The 22,266-nt window shown below is 40.1% G+C and overlaps 1 protein-coding gene across 2 annotated transcripts in view; it reads left to right on the plus strand.

The window, feature by feature from the left end:
• Positions 1 to 345: 345 nt before the first annotated feature.
• Positions 346 to 22,266, plus strand: part of PEX7 (peroxisomal biogenesis factor 7) — a 78,525-nt gene continuing 56,604 nt past the window's right edge. The window contains exons 1-5 of one of the 2 annotated variants that reach the window (XM_061428096.1): positions 349 to 595; positions 2,352 to 2,409; positions 3,720 to 3,870; positions 14,606 to 14,683; positions 15,070 to 15,178. In XM_061428096.1, coding sequence (XP_061284080.1) covers positions 466 to 595; positions 2,352 to 2,409; positions 3,720 to 3,870; positions 14,606 to 14,683; positions 15,070 to 15,178 — 526 coding nt within the window. In that variant the 5' untranslated portion in view covers positions 349 to 465. Of the gene's footprint in view, positions 596 to 2,351; positions 2,410 to 3,719; positions 3,871 to 14,605; positions 14,684 to 15,069; positions 15,179 to 22,266 lie in introns of both variants that reach the window. The other variant, XM_061428097.1, reaches the window with a different exon arrangement.

Consider the following 22,266-nt stretch of genomic DNA (forward strand, 5'->3'; position numbering starts at 1 on the left):
TCAGAAGATCTCCTGGAGAAGGAAATGGCAACCCACTCCGGTACTCTTGCCTGGAAAATCCCATGGAGGGAGGAACCTGGTAGGCTACAGTCCATGGGGTCATTCCCTGATGCCAGTTTTTCATCGATCAACGAATTAATAAGAACCATATAGCCCGCGGTGGAGGCTGAGATGTAAAAACAAAAGGTGTCAGAATCACCACTTAATCCTTGAAAAACTACCTTCAGGTTTAATTCATTAGAGCCGGCGCCAAGCGTATGTTTTGCCCAAAACAAGTATGGCCTCCGTCAGAGTCAATTCCCTTTCCCTTGCGGACCAATCGAAATCTAGCATTCAGGGCACCCGGTGTCTTCACTTCCGCCTTGGCTGCTAGAGTCTAACTCTTTTAGCGAGTTCGGACGGTCCGCTTCTTATTCGGAACGGCTTCGGCGGCCAAAGCGGCGAGGGCCGGAGGCGGCGGGCGGGATGAGCGCGACGCCCGGCGGAGGGGTACGGACGCTGCGGGTGCCCGGCCGCCACGGCTACGCCGCCGAGTTCTCCCCGTACCTGCCGGGCCGACTGGCCTGCGCCGCCTCGCAGCACTACGGCATCGCGGGTGAGCCCCCCGGGCGGGGGCGGGTTCCAGCAAAGGTCCAGCTCCTCCCCGTGGTCGGAAATCACTTCCGACAGTAGAAGGCGGGGCAAAAGAAGGCCAAGGATAGCCAAGGAGTTGGCTGGCTTCCTGACCGTTTTTGTCCAGTGTGGGGAGTTGGTCTAGAGTAGAGTATCTCACCTTTCCACTTACTGTGCGGAGGCAGGATGTGGAAGGTGCCTAGTGCCCGTAGTCCTTACTCTTAAAAAGCTCACCAACTCCTTCGCCCACATGACACACACCCCGCCGGGTACGAGTGGCTCTGCGGAGAGCTGGCTGAACCCCACTGGCCCCTCCTACCGGTCCGACCGGACCCACAACACTTGGAAGACCGTCTGCAGGATCACCGCAGTACCGGCTAATTGGACCACATTCACCACAGGCTGTGCGTTGTAAGAATGCACCCTGTTCAGTTCTGTTCAGTCGCTCAGTCGTGTCCGACTCTGCGACCCCATGGACTGTAGCATGCCAGGCCTCCCTCTCCATCACCAACTCCAGGAGCTTACTCAAACTCATATCCATCCAGTCGGTGATGCCATCCAACCATCTCATCCTCTGTCGTCCCCTTCTCCTCCTGCCTTCAATCTTTCCCAGCATCAGGGTCTTTTCCAAGGAGTCAGTTCTTCGCATCAGGTGGCCAGAGTATTGGAGTTTCAGCTTCAGCATCAGTCCTTCCAATGAACAGACGCTAGGAGTTTCCCTGCAAGAACGAGCGAGAAATTCATGAAGCTCTGAGTCCTTTGTTGTCTTGGGAGGAATACAGACATATACAGGCAGTTAGAGGCTCAAGTTAATTGTCTCTGGTTGAAAGGCAGGATTCCTTTCTTGATTTTGGACTTTCTTTTAATTCATTTCCTAGGTCTTGTTTACACACTGAAATTCTATGAAACAATTCATTGCATAATATCAGATCGCGATAGTGGTGGTGGTGTTTTTTTTGTAGAATCATACAGTTGATAAAAAAGTGATTTCTACAACTCAGAAGGGGAGAAATATTTGCTTTTTATGTTTTCACTATTAGCTTTTAGTGGTTGCAAATTCAGATTTGCAATACTTGCCCACCTTTAAGGTTGAAGACTCCTGAGTTTGTAATGATATTTTAAATTAAATCCTTAAAAATCTCTCTAAAAGGAGTTGGTGTTTTTTTTAAGTCAATCATGTATAAATACAGCTTTTTTTTTTTCTTCCAACTGTGTAACAAATATAACTTTCTAAAATACACTGATCTTCAGTAAAATAATTCCTCTTTGGTAGGTAATGGTATATCGTGTTCAGCACTTTACTGCCAAGTATGTGGTAAAATCCACCAGGTATGTGTTTTTAAATCACACACAATGTATTTTAGGTTTTTTGTGGAGGCAGTGTGATGTATTATAGTAGATGGTCCAGTCCCTGGTGTCTATAAGCCTGAGTTTTCTCACCTGTGAATAGGAATGATCACACATGTTTGGGAGGTTTGTGTGCATGTCATCCTGGCCATAGAGGATGCACTTAAATATCTCTTCCCTGTTCAGCTGTGTCTGGAATCCAGGTGTAGGTGAGACAGTAAATTTAATATTTAATTATTGAAGTACAATGTAGAGAGACAGAAATGGAGAGCACGGTCCTGATCGTTTTGTTTATGTGGCCTCAAGGAACTGTAGGGAGGAATTTGTGACTGTAGTATTGTTCTCAGTTCTTAATACCGCTTTGCCTTGACCTCAACTTTTTTCTCCTTTAGGCAGTGGAACTCTGCTAATATTGGATCAAAATGAATCTGGGCTTAGGCTTTTTAGAAGGTAAGATGGTTCTATTAAAATTATATGTATTCTCTGTTGTTTTTGGTTTTAAATCTTTGTAATCAGTAAGATGTTTTAATTTGTAACATAAAAAAGCCTTCAGGATTTGCATAGTGTGGAACTGATTTTTGCCATTAACTTGTGATTATGTCATTTTTCTTCTAAATCTCTCGTCGTTCAGTATTCACTTATAAATGATAAAACTTAAACATACAGAAATGTGAGCTAGTTGGTATCCTGCTTGACATTCCTATCTTTGCTTTTTAAAAAAATCTATGTATTTGGCTGCATCAAGTCTTAGTTGTGGCACACAGGATATTTTTTGTGTCACATGGAATCCTTTGTTGTGGTGTGTGGCCTTAGTTGTGCAGGGCGTCTGGGATCTTAGTTCCCAGACCTGCATCCTCTGAATTGCAAGGTGGATTCTTAACCACTGGACCACCAGGAAAGTCACCTTTGTGTCTTAGTGTAGGTTAGCTTTACTCATTCAGGAACTAATTATTACCTCTTTCCCTTTCCTCATTCTGTACTTTTCTTATCTATGTGACTGTTAGATTCATTAACACCTCCATCAGAGTTAGTCAAGGGTAGAGAAAGGAAAGGAAATTTCCTCAGAAAATAATTACCTGCTGATACCTCAGGTGAAAGATTTATGGGAAACACTGAAATTATTGATCTAAATTGATACTTTCAAGTGCTTGCTGATCCCTCCTTTGAACCACAGAAGACAGCGAGCACCCAAGTGTGGCAGCGTGTTCTCATGTAAATGGTGTCCTATTTCTAGTTGGAAGCCCTGATGTTAATTTGCTGTGCAGTTCTCTGGCCTTGTAAGTGAGCTGTTCTTTTAAGGTTCTCTGCACTTGTTTCGGAGAAGGCAATGGCAACCCACTCCAGTACTCTTGCCTGGAAAATCCCATGGACGGAGGAGCCTGGTAGGCTGCAGTCCATGGGGTCGCTAAGAGTCGGACACGACTGAGGGGCTTCACTTTCACTTTCCACTTTTATGCATTGGAGAAGGAAATGGCAACCCACTCCAGTGTTCTTGCCTGGAGAATCCCAGGGACGGGGGAGCCTGGTGGGCTGCCGTCTATGGGGTTGCACAGAGTCGGACACGACTGAAGCGACGCAGCAGCAGCAGCACTTGTTTCTGCATCTATCAAGTGCCTACTCTACAAATCTCCCATATTTGTGAAGACATTGTGAGATGCTGTGTTAAAATATGTGATAAACTGAAAAAAAAAAAAAGATTGTTATTGTATGTTCACCTGCCTATGTAACTAGATTTTCTGGTTTTAATTTTCCTGCTGTAGCTTTGACTGGAATGACGGTTTGTTTGACGTGACCTGGAGTGAGAACAATGAGCATGTGCTGGTCACCTGCAGTGGCGACGGCTCCTTACAGCTCTGGGATACCGCCAGGGCCACAGGGCCGCTGCAGGTCTTCAAGGAGCACACTCAGGAGGTAGGAAGGAGGTCTTTCTGGGCTAGTTATTTTTCTTTGGTTGAAATCCATTTGGGGATGGACACATGGGGAAATGTCTTCAGGGGACACGAAGTTTAAGTTTTAGTGTTTCTTGTACATGTTAGATGTCACTGGTTATTTGATTATCCAAACATCAAGTACCTCTTGGCCTAAGGAGCTGGGAAAGAAGAAAAGGTCAGGCTTCTCATTAGTCAGTAAAAACGCCTCTGGTAGGAAGTATACTGTGGCACTGTTTCCTCCAGAGGCCCATTACTTTCTTTAGGCTTTAGAAAGGCTATGCCTCCATACACTGCCTTAAAATAGAGGTAGGCGGACTTTTCACCCAGACGTTGTAAGATTGCCTTTAGGGCTTCACCAAGGATTTTCAGAATATATTTAAGCATGAGCATGAAATCCTGAATATAAAGCAGAGCTTACCAAATAAGTTTTAAAACTAAATCTCGTTCATGTATTAGATATTGTCTGTGTGTATGGGTAGCATAGAAAATAGTTTGGCCTTCAGTCATATTAAAATACATATATACTTTTACTGAACATGATAGTAAAAATTTTCTCCTTGGGTGTGTTTTAAAAATTTTCTCTGTAGATCCTTCAAATGAATACTTGCAAATTTACTTTCAAATTTGTGTCCAGCACAGTTCCTGGCTTCAGTAAATGCTTAATAGATGCAAGAGTGTTAGTTTTTTGTAATAACAGAGTAGTTATGTGAAGATTCTAGACATCATTTTTATAGCTCTAGCTATTAAAAATCATAATTTCTGAGATTGTGATGAAAATAATAGAAAATTTCAGTTCTTCCATTTTATTGTGAAGGAGGATCTTTGAGTAGATGTAGTTATGAATGATTGTATTTTGATAGAACCACTGAACACCAAGACAACTTTGATAAAGGAGAAACTTTAGTTTTAGGATGTTCAGTGGAAGAATCCTCACAAAGCAGCATGTCCAGAATTAAGTTGTTTTTGTCGTACCTTCATAATTTTTGCCATTTCCATGTATTACTTATAGTTAACTGAATGTTTTTTCTTTCTTTTTTAAAATTATTTTTCCCTCTCAAAAATTTTTTCTTAAATCTTTGGGCCTTGTATTGCTTATCTGTATAAATTCTAGGGTTGTAACTAACAAATCACAAAGTAATATATCCAGTTATGTTAAATCTGAGATACTGGTTTAATGTTTTCCTTTAAATGAACTTTACATTGTTATTTCACTTATCCTAAAACAGCATATATTTGTGAAACCGTGGAACTGATGGCTTAGTATGTACATTTATTTAATGTATGGTAAAATAAATACATAATAAGATTAAATGTAGGTACCAGTTAAAATCATGTCTTGTACAACCAGTGATGTGTGTGTACTGCTACAATTCTGAAAAATACTGTTCTAGAATGTTCTTTGTGATTGCAACTCCATCTTTACTTCATCTTAGTGAAAGTGAATTTCACTCTCTTATATGATAACTTACTTGGCTTTGTTTTTTAAGATTTACTTGTTTATTTTTTGGCTGTGATGGCTGCACACAGGCTTTCTCTAGTTGCAGCAGGCAGGGTACTCTTCTTTGCGATGTGCAAGCTTCTCATTGCCATGACTTCTCTTATTGCAGAGCACGGGCTCTAGGCCATGGACTCCAATAGCTGCAGTGCATGGGCTCAGTAGTTGTGGCAGACGGGCTTAGTTGCTCTGTGGCATGCGGGATCTTCCCCAACCAGGGATCCGTTTTGCCTTCGTTGCAAATTGTATTCTTAACCACTGAACCACCAGGGAAGACCCTATTTGGCTTTTTGATTGCTCTGTTGGTTAGTTGCTTTCTTAAAACCAAATCTATCTTCAGTATCAACCCACTATTGCTTCTAATGCCTTTCTCTGACATGATGAAACCAAGTCCTGTCCCCCCTTCCAAGGGGAACCCTTGGAAGTAGTCATCATGCCCTCTCTAAGTCTTCTGTCTTCCAGACTATGCATTTGTATTAATAATTCCTTTGGCCTGTCCTCAGGTCATGCAGTCTCTTTATCTTTCATCCTCCTGGTAAACTCCTTTGGGTAATCTCCTGTTTTACAATGTTGCTTTTAACGTTGTAAACCTAATTTATTCCAGAAATATGATTATCAGTGTTGAGCTTTTTATGACTTTGCCACCATGATCTTAAGCCTGTAGTTCTAATAATATTGCTTAAAATGGTTGTAATATTTTCCTGAGCCAAGTTGTAGTACTGGGTTACTTTTAGTTAACTTGAAAAAAGTACCTTGATCTTTGTTGTTTGAGTTACTGTTAAACTAGTAGTTTACAAGTTTTTTTCTATAATTATATAACTAATTTTTTGAAGACATGTTATTACTTGTTTTTTCAGACTTTTATTCTAGGTTGTCCTTCTTAATTTTCTTTTCAAATGCAATTTTTTATAAACATTTGTATCAGATGCCTTGGCCATTAGAATAAGAGAAAACCTGAGTAAAAGTGCATTCAACAATCAGAGTGTATTATTTCACATAACCAGGCATATGGAGGTGGCATGGGTCCAGGTTTGGTTAATTTAGGCTTGACAGTATCATCAGATACCCAGGTTTCTCCCACCTTTCCACTCTGCTCTCCTCAGTGGATTTCTTTATTCTTACACTTCTATGGTTCCAGTTATTAGCTTGCTGCAAACGTAATTGTGGTTTCGGGCCATGAGTCTTAAATCATTATAACTAGACTCTAAAAAAAAAAAAAAAAAACTTTATTATCAACATAAGCATTACAATCAACACATTTTTGCCATGAGAAATAACTTTATTCCTATAATAGAAAAGTCCGTGCTTTGGTGGGATGTAGTGAACTCTTGGAAAACATTTTCTGCCTCCTGCTGGCTGTGGAAGTGTTATCCCTGCAAAAAGTTTTTAGGATGCTTGAAAAAGTGGTAGTCGGTTAGTCAGAGGTCTGGTGAATATGGTGGGTGAGGTGAGACTTCGTAGTCCAATTTGTTCAACTTTTGAAGCATTGGTTGTGTGGTGTGCGGTTGGGCGTTGTCATAGAGAAGAATTGGGCTCTTGCTGTTGACCAACACCAGAGGCAGGTGTTGCAGTTTTTGGCAGGTCTCACCCATTTGCTGAGCATACTTCTCAGATGTAATGGAATTCAGAAATCTGTAGTGCATCAGACCAACAGCAGACCACCAAGCAGCAAGTTTGGCTTTGGGAAGCGCTTTGGAGCTTCTCAGTCCAACCACTGAGCTGGTCAAGGCTCGTTGTCATATAGAATCCACTTTTTGTCACACATCACAATCCGATCAAGAAATGGTTTATTGTTGTTGCATAGAATAAGAGAAGGTGATACTTCAAAAGACAGTTTCTTTTGATTCGTGGTCAGCTCATGAGGCACCCACTTACTGAGTTTTTGCACCTTTCCAATTTGCTTCAAATGCTGAACGACCATGGTCGACATTGAGTTCTTTGGCAGCTTCTTGTGTAGTTGTAAGAGGATCAGCTTCAGTGATGGCTCTCAATTGGTGGTCGTCAACTTCTGATGGCTGGCCACTATGTTCCTCATCTTCAAAGCTCTTGTCTCCTTTGCAAAACTTCCTGAACTACCACTGCACTGTCTGTTTGTTAGCAGTTCCTGGGCCAAATGCATTGTTGATATTGCAAGTTGTCTCCGCTGCTTTGTGACCCATTTTGAACTTGAATAAGAAAATTGCTTGACTTTGCTTTTTGTCTAACATCATTTCCATGGTCTAAAATACATATGAACAGCAAGTAACAAGTCATTAGCAAAAAAACATAAAGTGAGAAATGTGCATTTAAATGATGTATAACATAACCACATTTACTTAAGAATCAATTTCAGTGTCAAATGGCACATTTCGACAGTGCAAAAAGCTCAATTACTTTTGCACCAGCCTAGTATCATCTCACTATATGCCCAGTCTCAACTCTGTCACTTGTGAGGTAAACAAGCCACCACTCGTGTGCTATCACCTGAGTAAGTTCACCCATGGTATGAGCGAGGAAGGGACAGAGCTTTCCCTAAAGGACAGAGCTGTGATTCATTGAGCAAGGAGAAAGGGAGATTGGTGGTTGGGAAGGTACCCATCAGTGCATGCTGCAATATTACTTCTTGTCTTTCTCATGATGGTTAGTAAAAGTCAATCCACACCAAGCAGGATAATGAGTGGAGGACTGTCAGGCCCTCAGAAAAGTCGTCCTCCATGAGATTAAGAGAATTTCTGGTGATCGGCCTAAAAGCTCAGTATTAAAATACCAAGTATCTGGCATTTTTCATTAGAGAGAAATACAGCATTTATTTAAAGTTTGTCTCTTACACCAAGTATGCAGAAACACTTAAAAGGACTGATTTAAAACCAAACAGTTTTGAGGAGCTACTAAATATTCGTTGAATATTCAGCAAACAGTGTTGAATAAATTAAGTTTAGCCATTAGTTTTCTGATAGTCAGATGAATAGTCACTGAAGCAAAAAGGAGACATCCAAGACCTAGATGTATTTTAGGCCTAAAGGAATGAAGGTGACATGAAAAGAAAGAAAAGCATGGACATTTTCCCTTTGCATGGCTTCTAAACTTAGCATCAAAGCAGGAATTGCTTTTTCTCTGTATTGTTTAACTGTAGAGGCCATTATGTCTTTTGAGCCCCATAGAATGCCTTTAGCTTAGCCTGCTGTTGAATATATAATTGGAATGGAAGAATGAGAATATTTTAAAAGATTCAGCAAGAAGGAGAAAAAAGAGTGAATTGAGACTTTTGTTTCTGACCTCATGGCTTATAGCATAGTGCCGTTGAGAGTGAGTTAAAAGTGACTTTAAAGATGACAGATTCAGTTTAATACTTCGACATCTGATTCTCAGTGTGCTTATTACAGTTTTTAAAAATAGTTAAAGTTTGTCTTCATTGTCAAATAGTGAGGCATATCAGTTTGCTGAAAAACTTTAATTAAGAGATATTTGATCCATTTAAAGTCTTTGATCATGAATTGATAAATAAAGAATCAAGGCATTTATCCTGCTTTTCCTATATGAATTTCATTGTGGTGTAATCAAATAGTTGGTGTGCAAAATTTCTTGTAATAGAATCTTCCTAATACAATAGGAAGCTAAAAAAAAGACTGAACTGAATGGAATCAAGCCTCTAGATCTAAATTCCAATTTAAATAAAATAAGAAGGGTAGAGGAAAAAGTTGAACACTACCATGAGGAAACAAGTCAAATTCAGAATGTAGAACATTCCGTAGGACCAATAATTTTGTTTCTTCAACAAATAAATGTCATTGGTGGGGTAAGGCGGCAGGAAAACGAAGGTGGGGAGGGAATTTTCTTAGATTAGAAAAGATTTAAGAGACATAACAGCTGAGTATAAAATATGAACTTTGGATTCTCGTTCAGATTCGAGTGTGCATGCTCCATTGTGACTGACTTTTTGCAGCCCCATGGACTGTAACCCACCAGGCTCCTCCTTCCATGGAATTTTCTAGGCAAGAATACTGGAGTGGGTTGCAGTTTCCTCCTCCAGGGGATCTTCCTGACCCAGGGATCGAACCCACATCTATTGCATCTCCTGCACTGGAGGCGGGTTTTTTTTTTTTTTTTTTTACCAACTGCGCCACCTGGTAAACCAACCAGAAAAGATGTTTTTGATGCAGTTAGGGAAATAGGAATATGGACTAAGTATTAGATGATGTTAAGGAGCTGTTGTTAATCTAAGGTGTGAAAATGGCCTTGTGCTCATGTAAAAGGTGAAAACATTCTTACTTCTGAAGTATTTGTGAATGAAATAGTCTGATGTTAAAATACTCCAACAGTCATTCAGTTGGTAACAGAACAGATGAAATAGGATGGGTAAAATGTTGATAATTAAGGAAGGTGTGTGTTGGATACCTGAGGATTTGTTATGCTGTTTTCTCTACTCTTATGTGCATTTTAAAATATCTATAATGGAAAATACTTTTTAATTTGTTTAATATTTAAAAAATGCAGCCCTTTCTAATCGCTCAGTAATTTAAAATTCAGTGTCCCTTTCCTTTGTATTGATACAGATAAGTATGAACATTCTGGATACAGTTTTTATTTGATGATTTTTAATTAAATAGGCCAACTTGAAAAAGGGCAATACTGTGCAGTAGATTATAACTGAGCACTATGGGAATTGGATTCAGTAATAGAATTTGTCCTCCTCAAACTGTGGTTTTGATGAGATTCAGATTTCATAAAGCCCCACACAGTATTGTTCAGTGTTTTTTTTTTTTTCCTTTTTGCAATTTCCCAATTAATTTTCTTCACCACTACCAAGAGTAATCTCATAAAATAGGCCTTCAGAGGACCCTGTTTTTAAAGTATAGCTGCATATCACTCTTCCTTTTATATTTAACTTAATCATTTGCCATGTCCGCTCTTTGAATGGGAATGGAGCCGGGAATTGGGACTGGGGAAAAGATAGAACCATAGACTGATGTGAGATACGCTTTCCATCCAGATTGTTTCTCTGTTCCTCATTCAGTCCAGAAACTTTGATTAACTCTCTGTCTGCAAGGAACTGTATGAGGCCTAACAGGGAAGATGAACACGTCAGGCAAGGTCCTTTCCCTCTCTAGGAAAGAGAGGCTTAAGCTGCTGGGTTATCTAATTTGGAATGTAATACATGCTGTGAATGTACAGAATGCTATGAGAGGGGAGGCTCTGGCCTGGGGGAAGGGACCGGGAGGACATCCTTGAGTCTGGGGAGACAGTTGGAATGAACTATTCAGGTGGAGATGTCAGAGGACAGGGTTCAAGGCAAAAGAAAGTGCTTGCTTGCAAGGGAAGGGCTGAGTCTGTGTGCCTGGAGCAGTTAGCATTTTGGCTGTTATGATAAGATCAGTGGAAGAATACTGCAGATTTAAAAATTTTCCTATGATACATTTCGTACATATAAAATATATGTGAGTTGTAAAAATATATAGTGAGCACTTACATATTCATCATTTAGGTTAAGAAATAAAACATTACCTGCACCATTGGAGCCCCTGGTTACTGCTTCTGTCCTTCCTGTAGCTTCTTTTTTTTCTGAGTCAGTCCTTCATCCTCCTCTTTTCCCAAGAGCAACCATTATCCTGAATTTTCTATTTATATCTTCTTTATTTTTCCTTTTAGTTTTATGCATATACATGCACTCCTAATTCATGCATAGTTTTGCATGATTTTGACCTTTGGCTGAAAAGCAACAGCATGAGTGAATCTGTTGTTGAGTGAAGATGGTAAGCTGTAGGAGCCATGTAGTGAGCAGCAGAGTATGAGACGATTAGATAGCATCACCAACTCAATGGACATGGATTTGAGCAAACACTGGGAAATAGTGGAGGTAAGAGAAGCCTGGCATGCTGCAGCCCATGGGGTCACAGAGTCAAATCCCACTTCCCAACTGACCAACAGCAAATGGGTAATGGATTGGAGGTGAACAAGAATGGGGGAGGGAGTAGTCAGAAGCATCCTGTAATGTAGGTGGTCGCTTATGGTTGATGGTTGTAGCCTCTTCAGAGAAATTACATACAAACTCATGGCCCTTTGGAGTCTTGTTGCTCTGAACCGTTTGACCTTGCTGGTCTTAAGGTGTGATAAGCTTGTTTCCTTCTTCAGGCTTGCTCTTTGCTTTGGAAACCTTTCCTCTCAAATCTGCAGGGTTCTGTCTTACTGCACTCAGGTCTCTGTTCAGAGACATCTTCACTTAGGACTTTACTGAGCAGTGACCTGTCCCCCTCCCGACCCTTGTTATTATTTTCTAGTCTTCTTACTCTGCATTATTTTTCTGAATAGTTTTTTTTAATCACAACCTGAAATTATATACTTATAGCGCATCTTCCCTTGCTAAAGTATAAGATCCACGAAGGCTGGTACTTTATCTGTCTTGCCTAACACTATACTCTTTGTCCCTTGTTCATAGTAAACATTTATTGAATAGATTTGACTTGAGGTTGGGATAATGGAATCCAGTCATTCTTTTTTGGCTGTCTCCCAAACATCTCTCTTGCTGTACATTTTTTTTCAGGACTTGAGGTTAATGCCCAAACTCTGTCCTTCCTAGACATTTCCACTTGACTATCAGGCTGTCACCTCAAACTCACCATGTCTAAAATTACACATTATCACTCTTCCTCCAGTCTTCCAGTGGTGTGAATGCCACCATCGCTGACAGTCCCCAGGCACAAAACCTTGGTCTTATCTTGCAGCGTTCACTAGTTCCCATCCCTAGGGAGCTTTATGTCCCCATTTATGTCTTTGAGGGAGTTCCTGGTCACTGTTTTCACCTCTGCCTTCTGCTATTGACATTTTAGCCAGCCTTCAGGGCCTCGCTAAGATTCTTCTCTTCTGGGCATCAAGCTGAATTTTCCATCCCATCAGCTTTTGTATTCATGGTCTACAGTTTTTGTGTTTTAAACATAGTATCCTGGCTTACACTGTTACGTTTCCATGTCCTAGTATTTTAAACACAGTAAAGCAAACAAAAAGTATTTATTGATTGAGTCACCTTTGTCTCCTTCTTTTTTAGCCCATTTTAAACCTCACCACGTGTGTTCTATGCTCGGTCTTGTTGTCCTAGACCTTGATGTTTGTCACTTTGTCCTGTGTCACAAAGCAGAGCTGGCAGCAGCACTGGCAGCAGCATAGTTTTCATACCTCCTGTCTTTTGTTATCTTTGGGGCTGGGTTTTCTCTGAGCCCATGGAGGCTCTTAAAGTTTTAAAAATGAGAAGTCATAAGGTTTCAAGTCCTGTGTCACGTTGGAAATGTGTAGGGGCAGAGGAGTCTGAGCTAATGATGTTAGCAGTAGCTCTTTATAATTACTTAGCAATGATGCAGGTTGTAGAGATAAATTTGGTTTTTTAAATCATTATATTGCAATGAGCACAGACTCTTTCGGTCTCAAGATCTTCTCTGGTTGCCTCCAAGCTTGTCTTTTTCCATCCGTAACTGACAGATGACTGCAGCACCTCTTTGGATTTTGCTGACCCCACTGTGTACTTTATGAGCTACTCTGTTGCTGGGTTGTGATTTCTTTAGTGTTCTAACTGCTCTTCTCTCTTTTTTAAGAATACAGGCTGCAGCTGGGCCAGAACTAGAGTGGTGAAGTGCTTACCTTGGGTATATAATTTAAGTAAAGTGAAAGTGAAGTTGCTCAGTCGTGTCCAACTCTTTGCAACCCCATGGAATGTAGCCTACCAGGCTCCTCCGTCCATGGGATTTTCCAGGCAAAAATACTGGATTGGGTTGCCATTTCCTTCTCCAGGAGATCTTCCCGACCCAGGGGTTGAACCTAGGTCTCCTGCATTGTAGGCAGACACTTTACTGTCTGAGCCACCCCAAAAAACTTCCCAGGTGGCATTAGTGCTAAAGAACTCACCTGCCAATGCGGGAGACACAACAGACATGGGTTTGATCCCTGGTCAGAAAGATCCCCTAGAGGAGGAAATGGCAACCCACTCCAGTATTTTTGCCTGGAAAATGCCATGGACAGAGGAACCTGGCAGGCTACAGTCCATAGGGTTGCAAAGAGTCCGACAGGACTGAGTGACTGTACACAAAAAGCTCAGTAGTCAAGATAAATAATCTCTTGTGTTCATGCTAAGTCGCTTCAGTCGTGTGTCAGACTCATTTCCTGGATGGGCAGGTGTGTTCTTTACCACTAGCGCCACCTGGGAAGCCCTGAACAATCTCTTAATGCAGTATTTTTGAAATCAAATTTAATGTAAATCTACAATGAGCAAAATATCAAAGTTTTAAGTAAAGGCAGAATCAGTGTTACTAATTTTTTTGGTTTTAAACTCAGGTTCCAATATGGCTAGGCATAGCATTAGGCAGCAGAGAACAGGGAACCCATACTTTAGCTGCCACAAACCCCAGACAGTCATACTTCCTACATAAATATGGTAGAGTTTTTAGATTCAAGATAAACCTGCTGGCTGTTCACACTTAATGGCATATTATTGGGTCTGGGGCAGGACTGCTTTTGTGAAGTTTAATTATGCACATAATTTAGTTGAACTTAGCTTCCAGTAGTGATCTGTATATGACCTCTTGTATCTGATAACAGGATTAAAACTGTTTCCATACGTTTTCAAATAATTCACTTGAAGTGGTTTACTGAGAGCAGCATTAGATAACTGAAGCTGTTTACCAAGAGATCTGAAAGGAAAACCTCGTTCCTCTATGCTTTTATCAAGAAAGACTAAAACAGGGATATTAATTGAATTTTAATACTTTCTGATAAACTTTGGCCTGGCAAGTGTTTTTAGATGACTAACTTCCTAATCTTCTCTGATGTTTCTTCAGGGTGCTGCCGACAGTGATTTATTGGGAGGTTTAAGCATATGTATAATTTGTTTTAGTGGAAAAGGTCTTAGAAATACTCTGTAGGATTCTCAACTCTGTAGAGTCGAGTCTTATCTGTTAGGGGTAAGTCTAGGGGCATGGACGTGATGACCTTTCTCTGACACCATGTGGAGATTTGTAGAGCTTTGATGTTTTAACCAAGTGAATTAGTTGTTCTGAGTGACTATTCTGTTATAAACAGATAAGATGTAATGTTGAACTTGATGCTCTTTCCTTTTTAAAATTTATTTATTTTAATTGGAGGATAATTACAGCACTGTGACGGTTTCTGCCACACATCAGCACGAATCGGCCATAGGTATACATGTGTCTCCCCCGCCCCAGCTCTTTCGCTTTATAAATGACACTTTTAAATGTTTTAGGTGTACAGTGTTGATTGGAGCCAAACCAGAGGTGAACAGCTTGTGGTGTCTGGCTCATGGGATCAAACTGTCAAACTGGTACGTCAGCATTACTGTATATAAAACCAGATAGTCCCTTCCTCAGAGTGTCCACTCGAGTTTTTTATTTTCTAGAACATACTTCTCTTGCTTGTCAGTTAGCTAATTTTCTTTTCAAAAAACATTATACTAAAGCGTTTATTAGAATTTAAAATTTTCTAATCTTTGAGCTATAAATAATTAGCTCAGCATTGATTATTTTGGCCTCTTAAATACTATATTTCTTTATATAAAAATACACTTTACATAAATCCTTGAGACATTTGTGTATATTGTATGTGTATATGCATATTAATATATATATATGATGTATCATATATAGTATATATAATGCATACATTTTAATTTACTTCTGTTAAGTAATTAATCTGTTCCTTTATTTGTAGTGGGATCCAACTGTTGGAAAGTCTCTGTGCACTTTTAGAGGCCATGAAAGTGTCATTTATAGCACCATCTGGTCTCCCCACATTCCTGGCTGCTTTGCTTCATCCTCAGGTAAATAATACATTTACCAAAAACCTTGTTTGTGATGAATGGTGACCTCACTTTCCCCAGAAGGTGGCGCTGTGTACCTTAGGTTTGGAGAAGTAAGCATTCCTACTTGAACTCTTGAGACTATTTCATTCTTTCTTAGTCTCTAGACAAGAATTAGCCAACCTGCTTCTAACCTTTTCCCTTAACATGTACTTTTTTGGTGAGATGAGAGGTAAGGAACAAAGTGAGGACTCTGACATCGAACTTGATTGAATTTGGAAACTCTCTTCAGTGGTCGATTGTGGGACCTCAGGGTGATGTGATGACTTTTCTCATCAGTAAAATGGGGCTAAGAATGTCTGACTTGTGGAGTTGTTCACAGGATGAAATAAGGAAATACAAAATGTCTCGCACATAGTTAACCTCCTTTGCTTGATATTTACCCCTCTTTTAGGAATATTCTCTTTAATTCATTGCCACTAAGCCATAGCAAGACTGTATTTAGTATGATCATTTTTCCTGTTTGCTTTTAATGTATGTCTTCAATTCTAAGATTAAGGAGATACATACATTTATATATCTCTATATTTTTTAATGGAGAGAAGTCCTTTTACAGACATTTAAAAATTAGACTTTGTACTGTTTGCATGAGGGTTTACAAATTTGGTTCTTTTAGGCTGATTCATAAATCATGTATAATCTGAACAATATAACATACATAATTTGTAGAGAAACATCACACAGCTTGTCTGCAGTCCATTTAAAACAACATGGGCCACCTGCCAAATGGTCATTGAAATACTGGTCCGCATCTTCACTCGCCCCTGGCTGCTCCAGAGCACCTCTCGCCTGGCTGTGTGCCTTTCACACCCTGCAGCCCTGCCCTCACAGCGCGTGCGCCCGGCCCTCACAGCGCTTGTGCTTTCTTTCTTTTACCTTTTTTCCCACCAGCCTAGCCTGTCATACTTCTGTGGTCCTGGCTTTACATGAACAAGTTCAGTGGCAAGGTCCTCCCAGAGGGTGAGGGGGAGAAGAGGCCTGAGACAGCAAGAACAATTTTCCTTTCTGTCCCTGGTTAGAAGGTAGAGTCATTCCCAGTGGGGAAACAGTACATTGGAAGTCAGAGTTATATTCATGTGGTTTAGAATGGAATATTAATTCTTAGTAATATCATAATATCTGTCACACCATGACTTTTCATAATGTAAATTTGACAACCACAACTATTAATGAACAAATATGATTTAATTAACGATTAATTCATGATCTGTCTAAGGTAGGTCATAACCAGTTATGAATCTTTCCAAGTTGGAAACCAGTCTAGCTCCTTTTATTAGTTACTGAGCTGCTTTGGCTTAGATGGCTTTACCTTTGGTTTGTTGATCAGAATAAGGTTGCTAAGTCTGAGTAACAGTTACAGTAATGTATAACATGTGTTAATTAATCATAAATGTTTATCGTGATTGACAAGATAATATCAGCACTCTTTATTTCTTGTTTCTTGTATAACTATCAAAAAGTAAATTTATGAAGAGAAAACAGAAATGGTATCCCTGAAAATTTCTATTTGAGCATATACATAGTAAAGAAATTCAGACAACACAGAGACATGCCAAATAAAAAGTGCATGCTCATCCCCCCTCTCCTATAGAACTGCTGTTAATGACATTTTCTTGTATTCCTCCATAAAAACTCTATGCCCATTCCAAAATATTAAAGTTTTTTGTTTTCTAGAACATACTTCTCTTGCTTTTCAGTTAGACAGCTAGTTTTCTTTTCAAAAAACATTATACTAAAGCGTTTATTAGAATTTAAAATTTTCTAATCTTTGAGCTAATTAATAAAAAAGGAGGGTTTGTGGCATAGTAAAAGTTGGGGGAAGCTCTAAAACTCTCACTGTGCCTTTGCCATTTCAAGAGAGACAAGAAAATTTGCTTCCCAAGTTGTGTACTTGCAGTGCCCTTCTTTGCATATTTTCTTTGCTTGAATTGTTTTCCTATATTTCCTATAGGGCATGTGTCTTCTTCAACATAGCTGAGTGCCTTACACAAGCAAACACTACAGTTTTTTGATTACTATTATATAAGCTATGGAAATAACCATATTATCAAATTTTTAAAAACGTATTTAAGGTTAATTTTGATTGTCGAAAGGGATATTGTTGGTGAATCATTCAGATCGTTAGTGAATGTCTGCTGTTGTCTGGGCACTGAAGATACACTGAGCATGTAGTCCAGTGGGAAAGAGAGCTGCTAAGAAAAAAAACCTAGGGACAGCAATGATGAGGAGCGTGAAGTTCTTTGAGAAAGAGGTCACAGCACAGTGGTTAGGGACATGGACTCTGGAGCTGGACTTCCTGTGATCAGATTCTCCTTTCACTGCCCTTACATGGCTTCAGTCATGCTACTTAACCTCTGTCTCTTCATTTCTCATTTTAAAAGTAAGAGTGATAATAATAACCTGTGTTGAGGAGTTTTGATGAGGATTAAGTGGATTAATTCAAATACAAACTTGAAGGCTTAGAACCGTGCCTGGCACAGCATAAGGGCTCTCTGAGTGGCGCCTCCTGTCATTACCGTGTATGTTCAGGATCCGTGGGAACACAACAAAGGGTTCTTTGAGCTTGAGCTTGTCACAATTGGCTGGTCAGAGCAACTTCCCTAAGGAAATAGTGTTTCAGCTGCTACCTTATGAACAAGTAGATGAGGAAATGAGAAGTGGGAAGTAAAGGGATGAATGTGGAAAGTATATGGCATGTTGGAGGAAGATTTGAATGATCTTTGCATGTATTATGTGCTATAAGGATTGAGAGTCAGTGCTTACCTGGGAACTAAAACTCTGGGAACCGAGTTTCAGGTAACTTGCTCTGGGTAGAATCTGAAATGTCTGCTTGTATAATAACATATACCTATCCAGTGATCCTGAAACCTGGCCCACCATCGCAGTCTGTTGCTGTTGTTTAATCGCCAAGTCGAGTTTGGCTTTTTTGCGACTCCATGGACTGTAGCCCACCAGACTCCCCTGTCCATGGGGTTTTTCTGACAAGAATACTGGAGTGGATTGCTATTTCCTTCTCCAGGGGGTCTTCCTGACCCAGGGATCAAACCCACGTCTCCTGCACTGGCAGGTAGATTCTTTACCCCTGAGCCACCAAGGAAGAGGAAGCTTAAAAAACAACAGAATTCTAGCCTTCATCTTAGTCCTACTGAATCAGATGCCTCTGAGAGGTGTATGTTTTAATCACCCTAGCCGAGTCTAGTGATGAGCCTGATTTGGGAAACACTGTACTAGTCTGCGATGTTGCTCTGTTTAAGATGTCTAATGAGTAGCTTATTTCTGTTGATTCAATGGAAATTTTGTGTTTATTTTTAATAGAAATATACTTGTCTTTTAAAAACTCTACAGAATGGTGTCAGTGTTGAATTCAAAGAAGTGGTTTCCTAAGATTGAGAACTTAGTTTTTTTCCTGAGTTTTGTCAGTTATAGTTTGAGTTATATTATAGTCTTTTATCCATTAATTCTCTTTGTTTTCTTGCTTATAGACAAGAGTTTGCTATGAAACATACTATAATATTTGCATAAAATCATCTCAGCTGTAAAATTCATGGTTGAGGAACACAAAGTTGTAAAATATTTGTCTTCACAAATATTAAAAATGATAAGCAGCTTATATAATTGGCAGTCAAGACATAGTTTTATGTCTAATCCTGTGGCACGCATATAGCTAACTATATCATTCAACTGCTTATAACAGTTTATATTTTAAGATAGTATATAATAACATGGGCTTCCCTGGTGGCTCAGATGACAAAGAATCCACCTGCAGTGCAGGAGATCTGAATTCATTCCCTGGGTTGGGACGATCCCCCGGAGAAAGGAATGGCTACCCACTCCAGTATTCTTGCCTGAAGAATTCCATGGACAGAAGAGCCTGGCGGGCTACAGTCCATGGGGTTGTAAGGTGTCGGACACGACTGAACACCTAACACTTTCATTTGCATGAGAATATAATATTTAAGTTTTTCCAAGAATTTGATCACCTTCAAAGTTGTAATACTAAATTTGTCATTAGCTAAGTTAAGACAAACCAAAAGGAAGTAGTACTTTGACATTCAGATCTTCCGTAGCAGACTTCTCTAAGGGCATTGGTTTTGTTTAGTTCGTTAAAGTTTTATTCTTACATAATTCACATTTCCAAATTATATGAGATGGAAGGGAAGAATATTTGAGCTCTTTACATGAGGAGGATTAATATGAAGTAAACTTTCTTTTGAACCAAGAAAACCAAATTACTGCTATTACCGACTCCATATAATTGCATAAATCATAGCCATGCCTCAATGTGTGGAGTCCAGCAGTTTGAAAAAAACATCATTCTACTCAAAGAAGAAAGTCATCTGATAGGCATCTGGCATTTCAAATAAATTAAATTATTTGGGCCCAATATGCATCTTTTGCTGTTCATTTCACTTCCTGGTTTCAGATTCACCGTTTACACTCATTCTCTTTACCCAGCTTCTTCTTAATGCCACAACTTGAATTAGACATGGTAGTAGCCAGCACTTCCTGTACCATATTATGCACTTAAATTCACTGGTTTTGTTGCCAGTGGTGAGTCTGCAACTGATAAGAGAAGCTGGTAATTCAGGTGGGTCTGTGGCACTGCCCCAGGGCCCTGGTAAACGTCTGGCTGACAATGAAAGGCCAGTTGTCTGGAAAATACAATTAAAAAAGCAATATAAATATAGATGTCCTGGTGGCTAAAAGAGTTGAATGAGTCATGGTACCAGTTGGCCAGAAGGTCTCTCCCCTACCTGGCAAATGAAATGAGGAGGAGAAAGTGCCGAATGTGTGCAGCAGAAGAGGAGTTCTCAGCTCCTTCAGAGCACTTCTCACTCTTTTTGTGCTCTTTAAGTTAACTGCCAGAGGGGACAACCTAAACCATAGTCTTTAAAAAAAAAAAAAAAAAAAACCTTTGCCTGACTATGCTGGTGAAGAACCAGAATATTGTCAGAGAAATTTGATAGAGGCATCCACCCAGCCATTGTGGTTGTTATTTGTTTAATCTTTTGTTGAAGTATATAATACACACACAGAACAGAGCCTAATTATAGCCTGATGGATTTTCACAATGAACACACCTGTGTACTGGGGCTTCCCAGGTGGCACTAGTGGTAAAGAGTCTGCCTGCGCATGCGGGAGACTCCGGAGACCTGGGGTCTCAGGACCCAGGTCAAGAAACAGAATGTTCTCAGAGGCCCCTTTTACATTCTTCCAGTCATTACCCACCCCTGTCCATTCGAGGGTGACCTCTGAACTGCCTCCTAATAGCATCGATTAATGTTACCTGTTTTTATGTTGTGCTGTCTTGGTTTCTTTTGCTCAGCATTATGTTTTGTGAGATTCATCCATATTGTTGCTAAAATTACTAGTTACTTCTTAACTCCTAGTCCACATTTATTGTAATGTTTCGACATTGTAAAGCATTCACATACACCCATAGAATGTAATTATTAGGATGAACATGAGCTCACTGAACTTTAAACAATGCTTTGAAGTGAAGTGAAGTCGCTCAGTCATGTCCGACTCTTTGTGACCCCATGGACTGTAGCCTGCCAGACTCCTCTGTCCATGGGATTTTCCAGGCAAGAATACTGGAGTGGGTTGCCATGGCCTACTCCAGGGGATCTTCCTGATGCAGGAATCGAACCCATGTCTCCTACATCTTCTGCATTGCAGGTGGATTCTTTACCATCTGAGCCACCAAGGGAGCCCTTCAGACCTGATCGGTTCAGTTCAGTTCAGTTGCTCAGTCGTGTCTGCAACATCCGTCCTTCCAAATGAACATTCAGGACTGATTTCCTTTAGGATGGACTGATTGGATCTCCTTGCAGTCCAGGGGACTCTCAAGAGTCTTCTCCAACACCACGGTTCAAAAACATTAATTCTTCGGTGCTCAGCTTTCTTTATAGTCCAACTCTCACATCCATATATGACTACTGGAGAAACCATAGCCTTGACTAGATGGACCTTTGTTGGGAAAGTAATGTCTCTGCTTTTTAATATGCTGTCTAGGTTGGTCATAACACTTCTTTCAAGGAGTAAGCGTCCTTTTATTTCATGGCTCCAGTCACCATCTTTAGTGATTTTGGAGCCCAGAAAAATAAATCTGCCACTGTTTCCATTGTTTCTCCATCTATTTCCCATGAAGTGATGGGACTCGATGCCATGATCTTAGTTTTCTGAATGTTGAGCTTTAAGCCAACTTTTTCACTCTACTCTTTCACTTTCATCAAGACGCTCTTTGGTTCTTCTTCACTTTCTGCCATAAGGGTGGTGTCATCTGCATATCTGAGGTTATGATATTTCTCCAGGCAATCTTGATTCCAACATGTGCTTCATCCAGCCCAGTGTTTCTCATGATGTACTCTGCGTATAAGGTAAATAACCACAGTGACAATATACAGCCTTGACATACTCCTTTTCCTATTTGGAACCAGTCTGTTGTTCCATGTCCAGTTCTAACTGTTGCTTGCTGACCTGCATACAGATTTCTCAAGAGGCAGGTCAGGTGATCTGGGATTCCCATCTCTAAAAATTTTCCACGGTTTATTGTGATCCACACAGTCAAAGGCTTTGGCATAGTCAATAAAGCAGAAGTAGATGTTTTTCAGGAACTCTCTTGTTATTCGATGATCCAGCAATTTGTTGGCAATTTGATCTCTGGTTCCTCTGCCTTTTCTAAAACCAGCTTGAATATATGGAAGTTCATGGTTCACTTATTGCTGAAGCCTGGCTTGGAGAATTTTGAGCATTACTTTAGTAGTGTGTGAGATGAGTGCAATTGTGCAGTAGTTTGAGGATTCTTTTTCATTGCCTTTCTTTGGAATTGGAATGAAAACTGACCTTTTCCAGTCCTGTGGCCACTGCCAAGTTTTCTAAATTTGCTGGCATATTGAGTGCAGCACTTTCACAGCATCATCTTTTAGGATTTGAAGTAGCACAACTGGAATTCCATCACCTCCACTAGCTTTGTTTGCAGTGAGGCTTCCTAAGACCCACTTTGACTTCACATTCCAGGATGTCTGGCTCTAGGTGAGTGATCACAC

This window comes from Bos javanicus, chromosome 9 (genome assembly GCF_032452875.1).
Source record: "Bos javanicus breed banteng chromosome 9, ARS-OSU_banteng_1.0, whole genome shotgun sequence".
Classification (NCBI taxonomy): Eukaryota; Metazoa; Chordata; class Mammalia; order Artiodactyla; family Bovidae; genus Bos; species Bos javanicus.